The sequence below is a fragment of the Podarcis liolepis genome, assembly GCF_965112155.1.
Source record: "Podarcis liolepis genome assembly, chromosome: 6".
Classification (NCBI taxonomy): Eukaryota; Metazoa; Chordata; class Lepidosauria; order Squamata; family Lacertidae; genus Podarcis; species Podarcis liolepis.
Window position 1 is genome coordinate 81,746,132 of NC_139559.1, and position 17,792 is coordinate 81,763,923.

At 40.3% G+C, this 17,792-nt stretch overlaps 1 protein-coding gene across 3 annotated transcripts in view; it reads left to right on the forward strand.

The window, feature by feature from the left end:
- Positions 1-16,061, forward strand: part of DENND1B (DENN domain containing 1B) — a 173,399-nt gene extending 157,338 nt beyond the window's left edge. For 2 of the 3 annotated variants that reach the window (XM_083506774.1, XM_083506772.1), the window contains 3 exons: positions 4,534-4,622; positions 7,069-7,282; positions 7,812-16,061. In XM_083506774.1, coding sequence (XP_083362900.1) covers positions 4,534-4,622; positions 7,069-7,282; positions 7,812-8,354 — 846 coding nt within the window. In that variant the 3' untranslated portion in view covers positions 8,355-16,061. The remainder of the gene's footprint in view (positions 1-4,533; positions 4,623-7,068; positions 7,283-7,811) is intronic. The other variant, XM_083506773.1, reaches the window with a different exon arrangement.
- Positions 16,062-17,792: the final 1,731 nt, after the last annotated feature.

A 17,792-nucleotide genomic window follows, 5' to 3' on the forward strand; every position in this document is an offset into this window, starting at 1 on the left:
TGTTATTTTACAGTAATAGATTCATGCTTGAATACAAATGCAACCGTGGGTGTTTCTTGTATCATGACGTTCATGGTCTTGGCCTTCTTTTTTGGCAGTGTGCCCACTATTTTGAAACACACCACAAGAATTTGCGATTCGCTCTGGGTCTCCACTGTATGGGAAAAGACACCTTTGCACAACGCACATTTTTTTATTACTGAGGGCAGTTCATATCCCCTCTCTCTTCAAGGGTAACAACAGTTGAAAATAAAACTCACAAGAAAATCCTCAGTTTAATTAAAATTTAACCCCAGTTTAGTTTAGTTTTTACAGTTTTTCTCATACTTCTGCTGCCTTCTGGCAGGGAAAGAGCTTCATAGTCATAGGACAGCCATATAAGACACCTATCTGCTTGCCTTTGATGTTCTAATGTAACATAAAAATAGTCCTAAAGTTTTAATAAGGTTTCTATGAAAGGCATTTCATAGGGATGGACAAAAACCTCATCCTGGTTAAATGGAACAAGCAAGAACATGGCTGTTTTTCAGCACAAAGATAAGAAATTGCCCTGACACAGCATTCGTTTTACAAAGGGGAAGAAAGGTATTTCTGTAAACAGAAATCACACAAAAAAATGTAAGTTGGTTTCTAACTTTGTGCAAGTGCTATCCAGATTAAACCTTTATAAACTTCCCTAGAACTTGAAACCAGTTCTGTTCCCCCCTTCTGTTTTAGCAAATGGAAGAGGTCTGGTGGTTATTAGAATACTGATCAGAAAAGAAGTCCCCCACTCTCAACCCCCCCATTCCCCACCCCCCTAAAAAAGCCAGAGAAAATTGTGCACAGTTGAAAATGCAGAAAAGACAGAAATTAAAATCTTAAGTAACTGTGAACAGCAGGGGGACATCAGTAAAGGAAAGTTATCCTAAATGACTTTGACAGTTTTTGCAGGTGTGCATTCTATGCTGCTTCATCTAGTAGAGCTTTAAAAAGGATTTACTGCTCTCCTTTTGGGATTTATTAAGGGTTTCTTTCCTCTCTCCCCCTCCCCCCTTTTCTTTACACTGGTGTTTCTTGCCATTTTATAAGCAGGTTGTTTTGCAAGTTATTTGCCACAGATACCTATTGAGTACTGTACGTTACTTCACGGACAATGAGTGACAGAAATGTTCTCTCCTCCCCCATCTACACACTTCAACCCATGAACTCGGGGCACTGAAAACAGAGCAGATCCAACAGTGTTTACTTGGTTCCATTTCGATTTTATTATTGTTAAAAAGCACCTCAGGTTTTCTGTGTGCCTTTGACTGCCTCCTATTTTTCACCTGAATTCTGGACTGTAGAAGAAAGTGTGCAAAATAAACAAATAAATAAGCCTAAAGGGGGATTTTAAGGGACCAGGGAACTGTGTAGTTACTCACCTACCCCTAACAAGGCACAACTCGAGGAGGTTCCCAAACCTTGAAAGCGATAGAACTGTGATACCCCTGAGCTTGCTGGACTGACCTCAAAGGAAATCCCTGACCAGCGGAGCCAAAGATTTTCCCTCCCCGGCTTATGTGACTGGTAACAGTCCGGTCACAACACTGACCGTTCTCTGCCTGTAGTCACAGGGGCTAGGAGTGCTTTGGAAGAGAACAGAAAGGTTGCTCCTAACTTTTAGCTCATTCTTTAAAGAGTACTGGAAACTCAAGAAAATTCCAGTAAACAAGTGCTCAAGTCTGCAAATGAGAGCTGGACTAGAACATAAAAGAACTAGTCTCATAGTGAAATGTAAAAAGCCTCTTATCAGTTTCACTCCCAATCCCTATCTGTATGACTCAGAGCATCCTTTACCAAACTTAGTTGGTGCACCAGCTATTACCGTAGGGATGCGGGTGGCGCTGTGGTCTAAATTACTGAGCCTCTTGGGCCTGCCAATCAGAAGGTTGGCGGTTTGAATCCCCGCAATGGAGTGAGCTCCCATCGCTCTGTCCCTGCTCCTGACAAACTAGCAGTTTGAAAGCATGCAAGTGCAAGTAGATGAATAGGTACCTCTGTGGCGGGAAGGTAAACGGCGTTTCCATGCATTCTGGTTTCTGTCACGGTGTCCCATTGTGCCAGATGTGGTTTAGTCATGCTGGCTGCATGACCCGGAAAGCTGTCTGTGGATAAATACTGGCTCCCTCGGCCTGAAAGCGAGATGAGCGCCACAACCCCATAGTCGCCTTCAACTGGACTTAAACCATCCAGGGGTCCTTTACCTTTATCATTTCCAGACAAGGGGAGCCTTACCGCAATAGTCCGTATACTGGTAATTTCATGATTGGACTACTGTGTAATTTGCTGTATGTAGGGCTCTCTTGACCCTTTTTTGGAAGCTGCAGCTGACTGCCTACTAGCTAATGAGCCAAGTTCATGGTTTTGTTGTTGACATTCAAAGCCCTGGTGAACATGGGCCCAGATTATATAGCATGCCAGCTCCCCTGGTACTGATGAGGTTGATCTTTAAGATCTTCCATGACTAGCAGATGGTCACTTTGTGACAAGGTGGAAGCAGGCCTTCTGGGTGATAGCACCCTCTGCATTGGCCTTCCTCAGGTAATTCACAAGGCTGAGACACTATTAGCTTTAAATGCCTCTTTAAAATGCATATGTTTACCCAAGCATTCTCTGAATTTTTATTTTATTATTTTATATAATGCTTGTTTTACTTGTGACTTACTGTTGTTGTTTTATCTCTAGCTTTGAGGAGATTTTATTCAATATTGTGTTTTTACGTAAATAGCCTCACTATGTTTATTATATTTAAATGTTTTATTAAAAAAATGGTATAGAAAGAAAGAAAATAAGAAATGATAAGCCCTGGGTGGTTGTGGAGAAGGCACCGCCATCTCCCGTTTTCTGTATTTAAAGGGGGAACAGTGGTGATCTTTCTCATAGGACTGTTTCAAAAATTAGCAGGATAAAGATTGTAAAACAAGTTTACTCATTAAAAGAGCTTTTAAGTGACAGGTGATAATATTAAACCTTTAAAAGGTTTGGAGACAGTGACATTTCTCCACTAATTTTATGCAAGGATTGTTCTGTATATAGCTATCTCTTTAAATAAAAACACACACAACTAAATGTCAGCATCTTTATAGCATATGTCTAGGTATAAGGGAAAACAGAAAGGTGGCCCCACCCTTCTACAATTAGAATTGAGAAAGTACCTATTAATTTTTATTTTCCCATTGGAATATGATCTGCCCCATCTTAATACAAAATGTTGGCAGAACCACAGTTTTCTGTGGACCTTTTTGAGGAAATGAAGATGAGCGTAACAGTACCAGTGGAATTTTGCCAATTTTAATTGGAGAATTCATTTTTCATTCCCCAAAGGCATCCTTTTCTTTTCCTTTTCCTTTTCTTTTAACCCTGCCATATTTACAAACTGAATATTCATTGTTTTCAGAAGCTATTCTGTGGACCTTCACAGTAATCCCATGAGATTTTTTTCTGTTGTAAAAAAAACAAAAAAACAAAACCTATCCGTGTTTTCTTTAAAAGAATACTACCATCTTATCTTTATATTAGGTAAGCTCAGGAGTACAGGGCAAGAATGAACAGAACGAAATAACACAAATTCATGCTGCATCCCATCTGTAGGATTTTTTTTTTTTAAATAAAGAGGCAATATAGAAATTACTTAATAAATATTGGAATCTGTAGAGCTGGCTAAGACCCCAGCAGAGACTTCGTTTGTGTATGAGAGTAGATATACGTTTATTGGCACTTAAATGTCCATGTGCCTTGTGACATTACATTTGAGTCATGTTCCTCTTGTAGCCTGCCATTCTGTAATATGTCCTAGCTATTCCCTTATTTTTTATTCAACCTGCTAATTCTTCTCCATGGTAGCACACTTCCTAAAGAGGTCCACTTACCTTTTACATTTGTTAAGTGAGGAATAGGAATAATAATAATAATAATAATAATAATAATAATAATAATAATAATGGCTGCCATATCCAGAAGCTTAAACCTACTGTTAGCTATGTCTTCATATTCCTGATGGTGACTTCTTCAATAGTAATATATTAATTTTTATTTTGTACATGTCTTCAGTGCTAGTCTAGAAATTTCTGCTGCACTTTAGAGGATAGCTAGTGTATTTTTATCTGTTTTTCGCTTTGATTTCATTTCTGCTTCAGTTTTAATATCATTTTGAATAGAGAGAGAGAGAGAGAGAGAGAGAGAGAGAGAGAGAGAGAGAGCGCGTTTACTGGTAACTGTATATATGAACTATATATATATGAACAAAATAGTCCGTGCTTCATTTGTGATTTCAACCCCGGTCTGGAACAAACTTTGCTCTGTCCATTGCCTGTCAATTCACCCTTAATTTTTCATCTGAACTGCTTTGGATAAGCGAGGAATCCATTTGAATACTTCACATATGACTATAACTGATTCTGTGGACACTTCAGTTGAAATTACTGGGCAGTATTGCTTATGAATACTTCTGTCCCTCGGCAGCCTATGTGAAAATCAGCAAAAAGCCCTGAAGTGTAACTTTTGCCTTTGCAGACACGGTTTGGGCATCTCCATGCCAATACGTATAACCATGATCCTGCCTTGGATGATGATGCGGACGATGAGATGGATGGAGGAAGCAAGTAAGATGAGTTGTTAAGAAGCCCAGCTTGCATTCAATTCTTCATCAGAGCAGTTTTAGACGCAGGATAAATGTTCCGTTTTGCTGTGTGGAGAGAGTTCTGAGCTGCTGCTGAACTCTGAACATTACCCTGGTGGTGTGGGGAGATATGGGTCAGGGAAATGCACTCAAGATATTAAGATATTATTGAGCAGCATTCAAAAGCATGTGTAGGAGAGAAGAAGCAGTATCTTGATCCAGGGAAGAGCAGAACCAAAGGTTAGAGGCAGGTCCATTCAGGCAAGCAGGACATATCTCCACCAGCCTCAGCCAGCCCCCACCTGCCTGCCTTCTTACTTGCCACCAGCGGTGGGATGTCATTGACTCTGGCTTCACTTCCTCTTTGACTCCCTGCCTCCCACCGTACCCTTTCCAGTGTCCAATGGGCATCAGCTACCAGTGGAAAGGGGATTACAGGGAATTCCAAACTTGTGCTCTAAGCCACCCTAGTCCATCATGACTGAACTGGTCATGTGCTACAAAAATGGATTGATTGGTACCTTTGAGTCCCCACCCAGAAGAGAGGCTTTTGACTGCACCTTCGCACAGTTTCATACTCTCTGCTGGTTTCATTCAAAGTAGCCTCTGAATTCGAGCATACAGTGGTACCTCTGGTTACGTACTTAGTTCGTTCCGGAGGTCAGTTCTTAACCTGAAACTGTTCTTAACCTGAAGCACCACTTTAGCCAATGGGGCCTCCCACTGCCGCCGTGCGATTTCTGTTCTCATCCTGAAGCAAAGTTCTTAACCCGAGGTACTATTTCTGGGTTAGCGGAGTCTGTAACCTGAAGCATATGTAACCTGAAGCCTATGTAACCCGAGGTACCACTGTAATTAGATTATTCAGGGTAGAATCCTGTACGCACTAGGAATAAGTTCAATGAATTCATTGGAGCTTGTTTCTGAGTAGATGCAGAAATGTAGCAGAGTTGTGCACCCTTAGAGGAGACTGTCCATTGTTTCTCTGTATGAGTCACTGCTTGCATGTGCCTCTTCACAATTTCAAGGGCAGATCGGCAACTTGTAAAGCAACTTACCGTATTTTTTGCTCTATAAGATGCACCAGACCATAAGATGCACCTAGTTTTTGGAGAAGGAAAACAAGAAAAAAAAAATTCTGAATCCCAGAAGCCAGAACAGCAAGAGGGATCGCTGCACAGCAAAAGCAGCAATCCCTCTTGCTATTGTGGCTTCTAGGATAGCCGCGCAGCCTGCATTCGCTCTATAAGACGCACACACATTTCCCCTTACTTTTTAGGAGGGAAAAAGTGAGTCTTATAGAGCAAAAAATACGGTATATGATATAGACTCTTCTGAGAGTCAGTACTTCTTACTTACTGTACTAAAAACTGGTCTTTTCATCTGTAATAGTGCAATGTACAAAAATTACAAAGAAGTGTGCCCCAGCTTTACATGCATACGTAATTTTATTTGTGTGAAGCCTTTCTACTATTCAAACCATGTTCAACATGAAACAAATACATAACCACAACATAACAAAAGCATACTATAAATAAAACATGGGGGGGGGGGAATACAAAACCAAACTGAGCAATTCCCACATCAATCACAACAAAATCTAAAATAAAGATACAACAAAAACAACAAAAAAACAAGCCAACAACCCAGAAACAACACCCTAGCTTAATAGTGTGTTCAGCTTTTGTTGTTGGAGTCAGTCTGGGCTGTGCTCTCCCAGGCCATGTGGAAAAAGGCTTCAAGGCTGGGAGCAGATCTTCCAGGACTCAAGAGTCAACCTATCAGAAGTTTAGGAAAGGCTGCTGTAAGACCTAATTGCAGTTGTAACCATGATCCCTTGATCTATGAAATACATTAGGGATTTGCTCTAGAAGAATGTCTGTCATAAAGAAAAAACATGTTGAAATCTAGGTAGGCTTCTGAACAATTAATCATATCAAAACAAGTATGATCACAAGGCTTTGAGACTCTCCCAAAACATTTTTCGCAAATATAAAGTTTTGAAAGAGGTGAGTCTCAGTCTATCCTTTTGCAAAGTTAGATTTTCACACACAAAAAGTATATGCATCAAGGCATTGTCACAATGCGTTATAGGTGTACATTTTTTTATTTTTGCCTGCAGCAAGAAACCATTTCCTAGCCTGCTATTTGAAGCAAAGGACACGGAGAGCCATTCATACGCACACAGATTAAATTTTAAATATACACTAAAAAGTTATTTATTATATCTGAATATCCTGCAAGATAAAATGGTTTAAAATAATGCCATGCTGAATCCTTTTTGGTTTCTTATGATGAATACAAAGGGTTCAGAAGTCACTTATTTTATTGAAATTGATCTTTATAATAATTCTCCTGTGAAAAGCTCATTCATTTTCAGATTCATTGTTGCGATCATAGCTATGAAGTGGTTTTCTGTTTTCCTTTAGATTGTCATCTGAAGATAGTGAGGAAACATCTTGTTTGTATGACAGTGATGACTCTGGGGAAGTGGCCAAAACATCTGTTCCTCCTGGAGAAATGGACTTGCTAGGAGAAATTTTGGATAGTCTGAGTACACACAGTTCGGATCAAGGGAAGCTCTCGGGAGCAAAAAGCCTGGACTTCTTTCGATCAATGGATGATATTGATTACAAGGCAACGGTTAGTTATCCCACCCCTTGCGTTTCCAGTGTTAAAACTTCTTTGCATCCACGTAATCTTCTGTTGGTGATAGGTGCTGCCTGGATGACAGGGTGTTTTAGGGTCTCTCATACATCCTCATGCTTCTGTGGTAACCAGGTATTTCTCCTCGATGTCTGACTGTGGTGTAAAAGTGATGTGTACCTCTGAAATCTAAAGCAGAGAAAGTGTGCTTTGGCTGCACAACACATTGAGAAACACTTCTTTTTACCTTGAAATGGAATTATCTGGGTTTCAGTTTAGCTGCTTAATGTTGGAAGGAGAAGAGGAATTAAAATTTGAATCCTATTAAGAGGTCGTTAGCGAAAGATAAATTGTGATTCAGTTTAGCACATCATCAGTACAATGAAGAACAAGTCGTTCAGTCGCTTTTTTAAAAAAATAAATAGTTTAATATTTACACCCCACTTTTCTGTAAAAACAAAGTGGCTGTTTTTGGGAGATCCCAGTGCCAAGAATCCTCATGTGTTGCCTGTTCTTCTTATTTCAGAATAAATCCAACACGCCAAGTGAGAGCAATCTGGCTCTGCTTTGCAGTGGTCGAACGTCTGACCCAGCTGACTGGAATCTTGGGCAAGATGACAGCATCCTCACTGGGAAGCAACTTCCCCCGTCTCCAAGGAAACGTGTTCCTTCGACCGGATACAGAGAAAATCTCTTTGTGCCCAAAACAGGAAGTCCCGCCCATATCCCTAGTGCCGATGATGTGAACTTCTTCAAAACTGATGCAGAATTTCCAAACCCGTCTCAAGAAACTATGCAGTTGTGTTCTCCAGGAGTCTTTCAAGCGAAAAAGACTAAGTGGAGCGAAATACTAAGCAGTACCTCAGCAGATGAGATACCACCAAACTTGAGCCAAAATCCATCCTCTCAGGTTCCTTGGGAGAGAGAAGCCAGAACAGGAAACGAAATCCTGGAAGAGGGTGGTCTTCTTCACGAAGTGGTGTCTTTGTGTAAAATGACTTCTGCATTCAACCATGGTTTAAACATTTCAGGGGACAGGTTTTCCAGTAGCAGCGGGAATAAAGCGTAATTTTTTTTAATTTTATTTTTTTGAGGGGAGAAATAACGCTCCTGACAAAAGACTTAAGGAAGATAACTCAGGATTCCATATCGCATAGCAAACCAAAACATCACAGAGGAAGCGACAAACCTTCCGTTTTGCTAACCTTCATTGTGGTTTGCCTTACATGCCCATTTTCTCCCTCTTGCTTTGAACATATCTTTGGAACCCATTTCTTTGCTGCATAATTTCACAGCATGGGCCTGGGTTGGGGTGGGTGGGGCCATAGCTCAGTGTCGGAGAACATGCTCTGCATCCCGAGCGACCCATGTTCAGCCCCAGACATTTCCAGGTAGGTCTAAGAAATGTCTGAAACCCCAGGAAGCTGTTTTCCATCGGTCTGGACCACAGGTGGGGAGCCTGTGACGTTTGGGCACATTTCATGTGGGTGAGTGAGCCCGGAAAGAAGAGAAGGGTGCTTTGCCCACTGCCAAAATGCACCCTCCCCTATAGATTACCCACAAGGGAATGGGGTGATCTTTGGAAGTATTTAGGGGCCCCCATCTTGGTGTAGACAGCACTGAGCTAGATGGACCCATAGTTTGACTCAATATAAGGCAGCTTCTTGTTCAGCTACTGCATTCTCAAGTCAAGCTAATAGTTTGACTCCATATTTAAGCTTCAGCTGGTATTTGGCACCTGCTAGTTTTTACCATTTCCCCTTTTCTCTTTCCAGAAAGGAACGTATCTTCCCAGGTAGGCATTGACTTTTATCTTGCCAAGCACAAAGTCAACAAATGCAACATTGTTCGCCTGGAACTTATTAAGTCCTGTCAATCCATGATCCAGTTGCCTTAAAGTTTGAGGGACTCGCTAAAATAATTGTACAGGATGAAATGCAAATTGTTGGAAAAGAGATGCCATGATTTCACAGCAGTGAAGCGCATGAACAAAGGGAAATATGGGTCGTTTCCAAACCACAGGAACTCATACGACCAACAGTGGTCATTCATGTGACCGTGTGTTATGTAGCAATGTAGTTACCACACAAGAGCCTGGTTCAAATGGGAGCCTCTCCCACGTCTTTGTCTTCCTTGGTGAGAGCTGTTTTCACCTAGCCAAGCAATAGCCATCAGTAAGAGGAAAGGTCTCTTGATGTATTTATCACCATATGAATTAACTGTTACTGGTTTGTCTGATTTTACCCCCAAATTGGGTCCTTTACCAAGTAGGCACTGTGGCTCCGTCTTCCAAATTCTGAAAAAACGGTACTGTGTGTTTTTAATCTTTTTTGAAGTGCTGAAATACAATGTGAAGTTTACAACTTTTAAAAGGTGTTACTCACTGTCATCATTTTTGCATCTTCAGTTTTCTCCAAAGGAAAAAGCTCGAGCGGAACAGGTAGATTTTTATTGGCATAGAATTTCCACTGTTTTAATATTTCTGTGTTACAATTGATCTGCCCTACTGGGGTTCATGCCAATTTAACCTTCAGAGGTAGTGTTTTAAAGTGATGTTTAGGACTTGGATCATTATTCGATGTGCTCCTTGAACAAATTCTAATGTTTTCTTTTTTAAAACAAAAATGATATCAGTGGCTGAAAAATAATAATATAAAGAAAGAAATTTAACAGTGTAAATCTGGAAATCTCTTTCTAGGCCTAAGCAAAGGAATAAAGGGCCACCCACAATTTCTGAAGCTTAATCATAACCTATAAAAAGATGCATCCAAAACAACGTCCCTGCCATCCAGTGGCTCAAAACTGGCCTGCTATGGGATGCACCACAATGCTCACAAATGGCAACTTTTAAAAGTTGTCTTCCGAAAAGTCTTCACTTAAAAGCAAACCTTTGGTCCGTAACATCAGTGTCCAAAGGTGCCTTTCAAATGAATGGAACGTTTTGTTAAAACCATTTGGAAGTGGTATTCCACATATTTATAAAGTGGGTAGTATACTTTTAGGCCCTATACAAGTAACAATTTTGCATGGAATCCCATGGCAGTGTCCTTTTCCCAGGACCTATCTGCTTAGATAGAAGGACCTATTTTCCCTGTGTTTGTGCTGTTCCCTCCTTCCCCCTCCCGATGTCTGTGTTTGTCCTTTCAATTGTCACTGGTGGTGGTTCTAGATTGCTTGAGTCAAGAGAGTAGTGATTAGGTGAGGGTATATTTATGTCTCTGTGTACAAGTGTGGATGAAGGTGCATGTTCCATAGCCCAGTGCATACAGGAGCTTCCAATTCTTCCTTTATGAAAAGAAAAACTCTATGCATATGGAAACTTCCTATTACAGCCATAACGGGTTTCTACGAGAGTGACAAAATCCTGCATGGATGGTTTCTGAATCATAGGGGGTGGGAGGCTGGAGGAGAGAAAACTAAGAAATGTCTGGCAAAACATGCAGGTTTTCAGTGACTCACATTGTCAGTGAATGTGTTTAGAGTTGCCACGCTAATGTCAAATACCGTTTTATGTAATTCTTACAGTAACATGAGTAATGTGTAGTCTTGTTGATGAATCTTTGAAATGCAACTTCATTTTGACCCCACTTAAACTGCAATGTATGTAGATTTGCTAGAACCGTTAGCATTCACGCATCGTTTATCACCGATAAGATTTTTAGAAGGCTAATAGTTGTGCCTTACGTTTTTTGCCCTGAATAGTTGCCAGTTAGCTTTCTTACTGTCAAAAGAACATTAGACTTGCCAAATGAATCAATTTATCAAATATTTAGTTAGTGTCTACTCTGCTCTCCACTGATTATGATGTAAAATTCTCAATCACTCGCATCTGTAGCATTTCGATGTTTACTATAGTGTCATAGGAAAACAAGTGGTTCAATTTCTGCTTCATTGTCACATTTCCCCACCATATTCAATGTTCATAGGAACTTATGAAATCACAGATTTTAATATAGTGCTCACAGACTTCAGGTAACCCTTAAAGTTTCTCAGGAATCCCAATTAAGTAAAACTGCTTTGGACCATTAGATTCCTTTCTCCACCTACAAAATTTCATTGAAAGTTAACCTAGTTATTTAAGACAATTCAGTACTAACAGTGCTCTAGCCTTTTTTAGTTGCAAGCAAAGGTTGTCACATTTTATTTTAGTATATTAAATTCACCAGATTTTAATATATTATTGGAGCTTGCCATGGTGTTCCTCGGATGTTTGGGGTCATTAAGCCCTTTGTTTTAAATCCCCAAACTTGTAAGGTTCTGACAGCATCTACATATTAGGGGATCTAGCCAACAAGGACTTTCCTTGACATTAGCTATACTCCAAAATTGGAAAAGGCTATCACAGTAACTGATGGAGCTAATGGATAATAAACTGTTCTGCCATCTCCTTTCCAAACCCTTGAATAGTGCTCAAGATCATGAAAAGGCCTTTGCCAAGTTTCGGAAATGAAAGTTGCTTAAACTAGCAGGAGACCTTACGTGTTCTCCTGGAATTCTGTGCACTGAGAATGAGCTAGAATGTTGGTCACAGATTGTAAACATTATGCAAAGAAATGAAAACCCCGAGATGACCCAACGTTTTGCATGGTGTGCTGTTGGAAATAATGAAAGAAGTCACTTTTTACTGAAACTTGTACTGTTCCCTAGCATTTCAAAGAGTGATATTGCTGCTTTTTGATCGCTAAGAGTTGGGTTATCAAAAGCTGTCAGTACTGGCTAACTCTGCTCCCAAAGATGTCAACAGTAGTTTTCCAATTGATTGAATGTGCAGCCTGCACTGATGAGCACCTTTGAAAATGTTAATTTTCATTGTTAGAATAGATAAAACAATACAATCTACCAGAAGATTCTCCTGCAGATGTCCCACTGATGTGAATTCTTTGGGGCTTTCACAAGAGAACGTTATGGTGGATTGTGCCCCAAATTATATTAGACAGATTATCTCAAGCAGAATGAAAATCTCTTTTTTCTTTTCTCTTTTACATTGTGTCCTTGCAAAAGGAGGATTTTAAATAGCTTGCTTTGTGCAGAAATTGAAAAATAGTAACTAGCTAGTTACCAAATTGAAGCCTTTCATTTTCATAATCATCTGCTAAAACTTTTGTTCATCTGACCAGAGATAATTCAGGATCCTGTTGAGCTACAAAACTAGAAAAGTAGTTCTGTTATCATCGGCTTTTCTTCAGATATTTTTGCTCATAATAGGGCAAGACTGAAGCTGAAGTTATTGCTAACAATACCATCTACTTCTCAATGCAATGCAAGGAGGATAGGTACAGGAGAAAGTCACCTCTCTCCCTAATCTGTGTGGCCAGAGGGGAAAGATTAAATTCCTGCATAGGATATCAGCTGCCTTTGACAGCTACATCTTTTAACTTCTTAAAAGAAAGATCACAGGTAGAGATGTAAGAAGGCATTGTTTTATATTCCGCAGTATATTCACATGCAGAACTGTTTCCATTCTGCTGCAATTCATCTTCACCCAAAACCATGTTATTTATTTTGCTGTCTACTGCAATGAAATTACATAATTTACATGATTACATAAATTAAGTTGTTGTAGCATTATTCTACCCCATTAATTTCAGTGCAAAGGAAATGTAATAGAAATGGGAGGTGGGGGTGGAACTGTTTGTGGATTGAGAGCAACATCAACAGTGAATACTTAATTTCACTGGATAGATTTCTATTCTGGACATGGGGGAAAATCAACAAAAATGGCCATTTCCATTTCCATTGGAATTCTCCAACATGCCTAGTCACAGGATCACTGCAAGCTCTGCTGATTTTAGCTCTGAAGACCATTGACATCACTCATAAACCAAACTCCTTAATCATACAGAAGGCAGCAAACCACCCTAGAATTATTTATATATATATTTTTCCCAGATCCGAGGCAGGAAAAGGGTGCTTAGGGACCCTGTTTCCTTTCAGTTTAACTTGCCTAGGGCTGCTTTAATAGCTTCCAGGCAGTTAGGACTGGTTCTGATTCCACTTCAAGGACACCACGACACTCTGTGTGCCATTCTGGACGTTATGACTTATGAGATGCATTGGATCTTAGACAAGTGTAAGATGTTTGCCACCTGTAGTGGAAAATCCAAATGGTGTCTCTCACATTAAAATGGGTCAGAGTTGTGTGGTGTGCTGTTATGTAGATCCCATGTGTTTCAGTTGTGTTTGTGTAGGGAGACTTGTGTCTTGGGCCCCCTTTAGTCAGATCTGCCTTTCTCCTCCTTGCCATTCTCGGTGGCACCCAAAGGCTGCCTTGATATGAGGGAGCCAAACAAGGAATCCTCCATTATGAAGTTGTCTTGAGTGCTAAGCATTAAAAAAAGGAACTTGTTGTTGCATTATGTCCCACCAACTTTTCACACACAGCAATCGCCTCTCTCCTCGGATACACTGTACTGGGGGTTCTCTGGCCCTTTCGCCCCGCCAATTTTGGGAGAGCCCTCTTGTGGAGATGGGCATCCTTTCATAGGGCTTCCTCTGATGGGGTGTGTCAGGTAAATCCCACTAAAAAAGTTTGTGGACAGCAGACCCATCTCCCCCCCCAAAAAAATCTTCTTTGACGAAAAGGTGTTTATAGAGTAGTTTGGATGGATTCAGTACACTTCTGAGTTCTTCCCTAACATCAGACATAAATAATATTGTATGTATATTAATAAGCTTTTTAATTTAGATTCTAGGATCAGTATTAATATGGGTGGGTTGAGGAGGAAAGGGACAAGAAAAGAAATCGAGATTCTTGGTGAACCTTCTCTCCCCTTCGCCAGTCCCAGATATCATGATAACGGCTGCAATCCTATACACATCTACCTGGAAATAAGTCTCATTGAACTCAATGGTACTTAACTTCAGAGTAGATCTGTATTGAATTGCACTGCAAGGGAGATTCCGGGATGTGAGGGAAAGTACTAGATCACAACAAAAGATGGATTTTGTGCAATATCTTTGCTTGCTTTTATTGTGTGTATATGTGTTTTTAAAAGAATTTATTTTGACAACTAAAAACATCTGCTTTCCCAGTAGATCTTTGAGATTAATTTTTCTGGGGTGTTCGTTTTGCTTTGCTTTGTTTCAGGATCGTGTAGAGTTACATGTAGCATTTAATTACAGTTGTCTTGTGGATGAAAGTACTGTACATTGTCAGTAGACAAATGGTATTTCTGTTTACTGAAGATGACTAGGGACGCCACATTGTTGTGCTATAATGATAAACAGAAGTGTTGCCAATTGCATAGTAGACAACAGACTCACAGCTAATGACGTCTATATTCCACACAGTACTTTGTAAGTACACAGCAGGGTAGTTTTTGTGTTTAATTCACCTGGAAATTCTGCTGCTTACTTCTTCTGTCCTTTGAGCAAGCAAAATAATGTTTGTTGCATACGATGGATGGTAGGTGGCAACTTATGGTAGACATTTGCAGCTTCATAATCCAGCATGTGGCATCCTTAATTGATATAAATGATTGCTCAGATCAATAGATGTTGCAAGTATCTTTTAAATTGTTTGTTAATGATGTTAATCCATGTATTTGATGTACATTTTCTTCTCATGGCCAAGCGTTTTATCAGGAGCTATTTTAAATTAACTTACTTGAATGAGTTAACTGAAGCACTGTGTAATTTATCTAGCTCTAGAAGCAACTTACAAACAAGGTTTGTGGTAAATTTCTTTTTCTGTACATACCCATGCTACCCATGAAGCTATTTCATGGAGGTAGTGAAAATCTAGCATATTTCAATTTATGTTTCAGAGAAGAGAGGGGGAAATGTCTCTTTCTGTGAACAGAAGAACCTACCTTTGTAACGAGCCTTATCTCTAAACAGTTTCATAGCTGCCTTTTACCCAGTTTTGAAGAAATCATTTGATACAGGCATTGTGGGATAAATAATCGTTTGCATGGAAACGCATTTCTTGATCTCTTCTGACAATGTAAAGCTATGTAAATGAATCGAAACTGTATTACAAATAAAGCCAACAAGGGTTGTTCCGTTTTTTTTAAAAAAACCAATTAGGGCTTCGATCTGTAGTGTTGCACACCTTAGCTTAGATAACAGGAGATTTTCCTCTAGAGCACCAGTTTCAGCTGAAGGCACCAGGACCCACAGGTGGGACATACACTTATGAAAGCAGTGTCATGCCAGCACCATTTAGAGAAAGAAGGAGACCATGTAAAGGAGTATGAAGCTCCTTGAACATTAATGAAGCTGTGAAGAGGGGAAATTCAGCACATGCAGCTTCTCAGTTAGTTCTCCTTTCCCTTGCTTGACCAGCTGCATCTGCCAACATCTCTTTTGTACAGGAGTCGTATCCTCCTTGCACTTCAAGGAGACGAATGGAGAGAGGATGTGGAGGGGAGGACCCTGGTTCAAAGGTAGGACCATCTCCAGGGATGGTTAGGAAGGCTCCTTTCTTGGAACCCAGGAGAACACCCTGCCAGTCAGTCTACTGAGCTAGCGGAACCAACGGCCTAATTCAGCTTGGGGAAGCTTTTTGCATTCCTATGAACATATAGCAGTTGCAGGGGATTAAAAGCCAGTCCCTCATTTTGGTTTGGGATTAGGGATGGGTCCTGGGCCTGAAAGTGTTGGGACTACTGCCCTAGAGTTTAAAGACTGTGGAACTCAAACTCCTGTCAGTAGCTCCTCTATATGCACTTTAAATTGACTGTTTTTGCTAATGTTGGTACAAAGTATTTGGTAAACACGTTGCCATAAAGTGCCCCACGGTGTAATATAAAATAAAAATTACTGAACTCAGAAATACATATTGGGTCTTGTTTTTGGCTTGATTGTTCATTTGGATTACATTTAGCTAAAAGCTACATTTGAGAATCGAAGTGTTAGGTTATACCAAGGCGGCTTGGAAGCAAACCGTTGCTCTGCAACATTTGTTTGTTTTGAACATATTTCACAGCTTTCCAGAAGTTAGGGAAGTGGGGAGCCTTTAAAGCTGGACATGGAACCATAGAATAGTAGAATTGTAGAATTGGAAGGGACCCTAAGGGTCATCTACTCCAATCTCCCGCAATGCAGGAATCTCAGCTAAAGCATCCATGACAGATGGCCATCCAACCTCTGCTTATAGACCTCCAAGAAAGCAGAGTCCACAGTCTCCCAAGGAAGATGGTTCCATGGTCAAATAGCTCTTACTGTCAGAAAGTTCTTCCTGATGTTTAGTCGGAATCTCCTTCCTTGTTACTTGAAGCCATTGGTTTGAGTCCTACCCTCCAGAGCAGGAGAAAACAAGCTTCTTCCCCCTTTAATATGTTGGCCCTTGAGATATTTGAAGATGGCTATCCTATCAGAGACATCATCTCCTAGCAGAGATGTCACCTTGCCGACAAAGGTCCGTATAGTTAAAGCTATGGTTTTCCCAGTAGTGATGTATGGAAGTGAGAGCTGGACCATAAAGAAGGCTGATCGCCGAAGAATTGATGCTTTTGAATTATGGTGCTGGAGGAGACTCTTGAGAGTCCCATGGACTGCAAGAAGATCAAACCTCTCCATTCTGAAGGAAATCAGCCCTGAGTGCTCACTGGAAGGAGAGATCCTGAAGCTGAGACTCCAATACTTTGGCCACCTCATGAGAAGAGAAGTCTCCCTGGAAAAGACCCTGGTGTTGGGAAAGATGCGGGACACAAGGAGAAGGAGACGACAGAGGACAAGATGGTTGGATAGTGTCCTCAAAGCTACCAGCATGAGTTTGACCAAACTGCGGGAGGCAGTGGAAGACAGGAGTGCCTGGCGTGCTCTGGTCCATGGGGTCACGAAGAGTCGGATATGACTAAACGACTAAACAACAACAACAATCCTACCTCAATCGCCTCTTTCCCAGGCTTAATGCACACTTTTCACAGGTAAACTGTTCTAATTTGTTGGTTTCTTTGAGTATTGCAGGGAATTGATCTCCTCTCTCAAAGCAGTGGGATTTTCATTCAGCTCCAACTGTGACCTGAGATTTTAGCAAGCCATTTCCAAGCATGTCTTTGCAGTCATAAGACTGAGAAGGTTGTTTACAAAACCCAGACAGTAAATGGTGCATCTAGTGTAACATTCTATGCTTTTTTCTGTGCTCCCATGATATAATGACCTGGTTAGCATATCATGCTAAGCCAAATCATGGCTTGCAGATGCTTCATTCATCCTTGGATGTTTTGCAGCTGTGCTGCAGTGAGCCCAAGCCATAGTTTAGCATAGTTTACTGTAGGAACCTGTGCTCTTCAAACTCGTGACAAGCAGTAACCAAGATTTGCCCTATGATTTTATTACTGTTTTTCATTAATTTTTTAAAGAACGGTTTAATTGTACAAAATAAAATCCAAATGGGGAGAAAAAAAGAGAAATGGTATACTATATCATTATAAGAGTTAGTTACAATTCCATATATGCTTATCTAATGTAAAGGTATTCTTATTATCCAAATACATATATGTTTATTTTTTAACCTACTATATTTTGAATAAATGTGTCTCAGATGTCATTATGCTTGGCC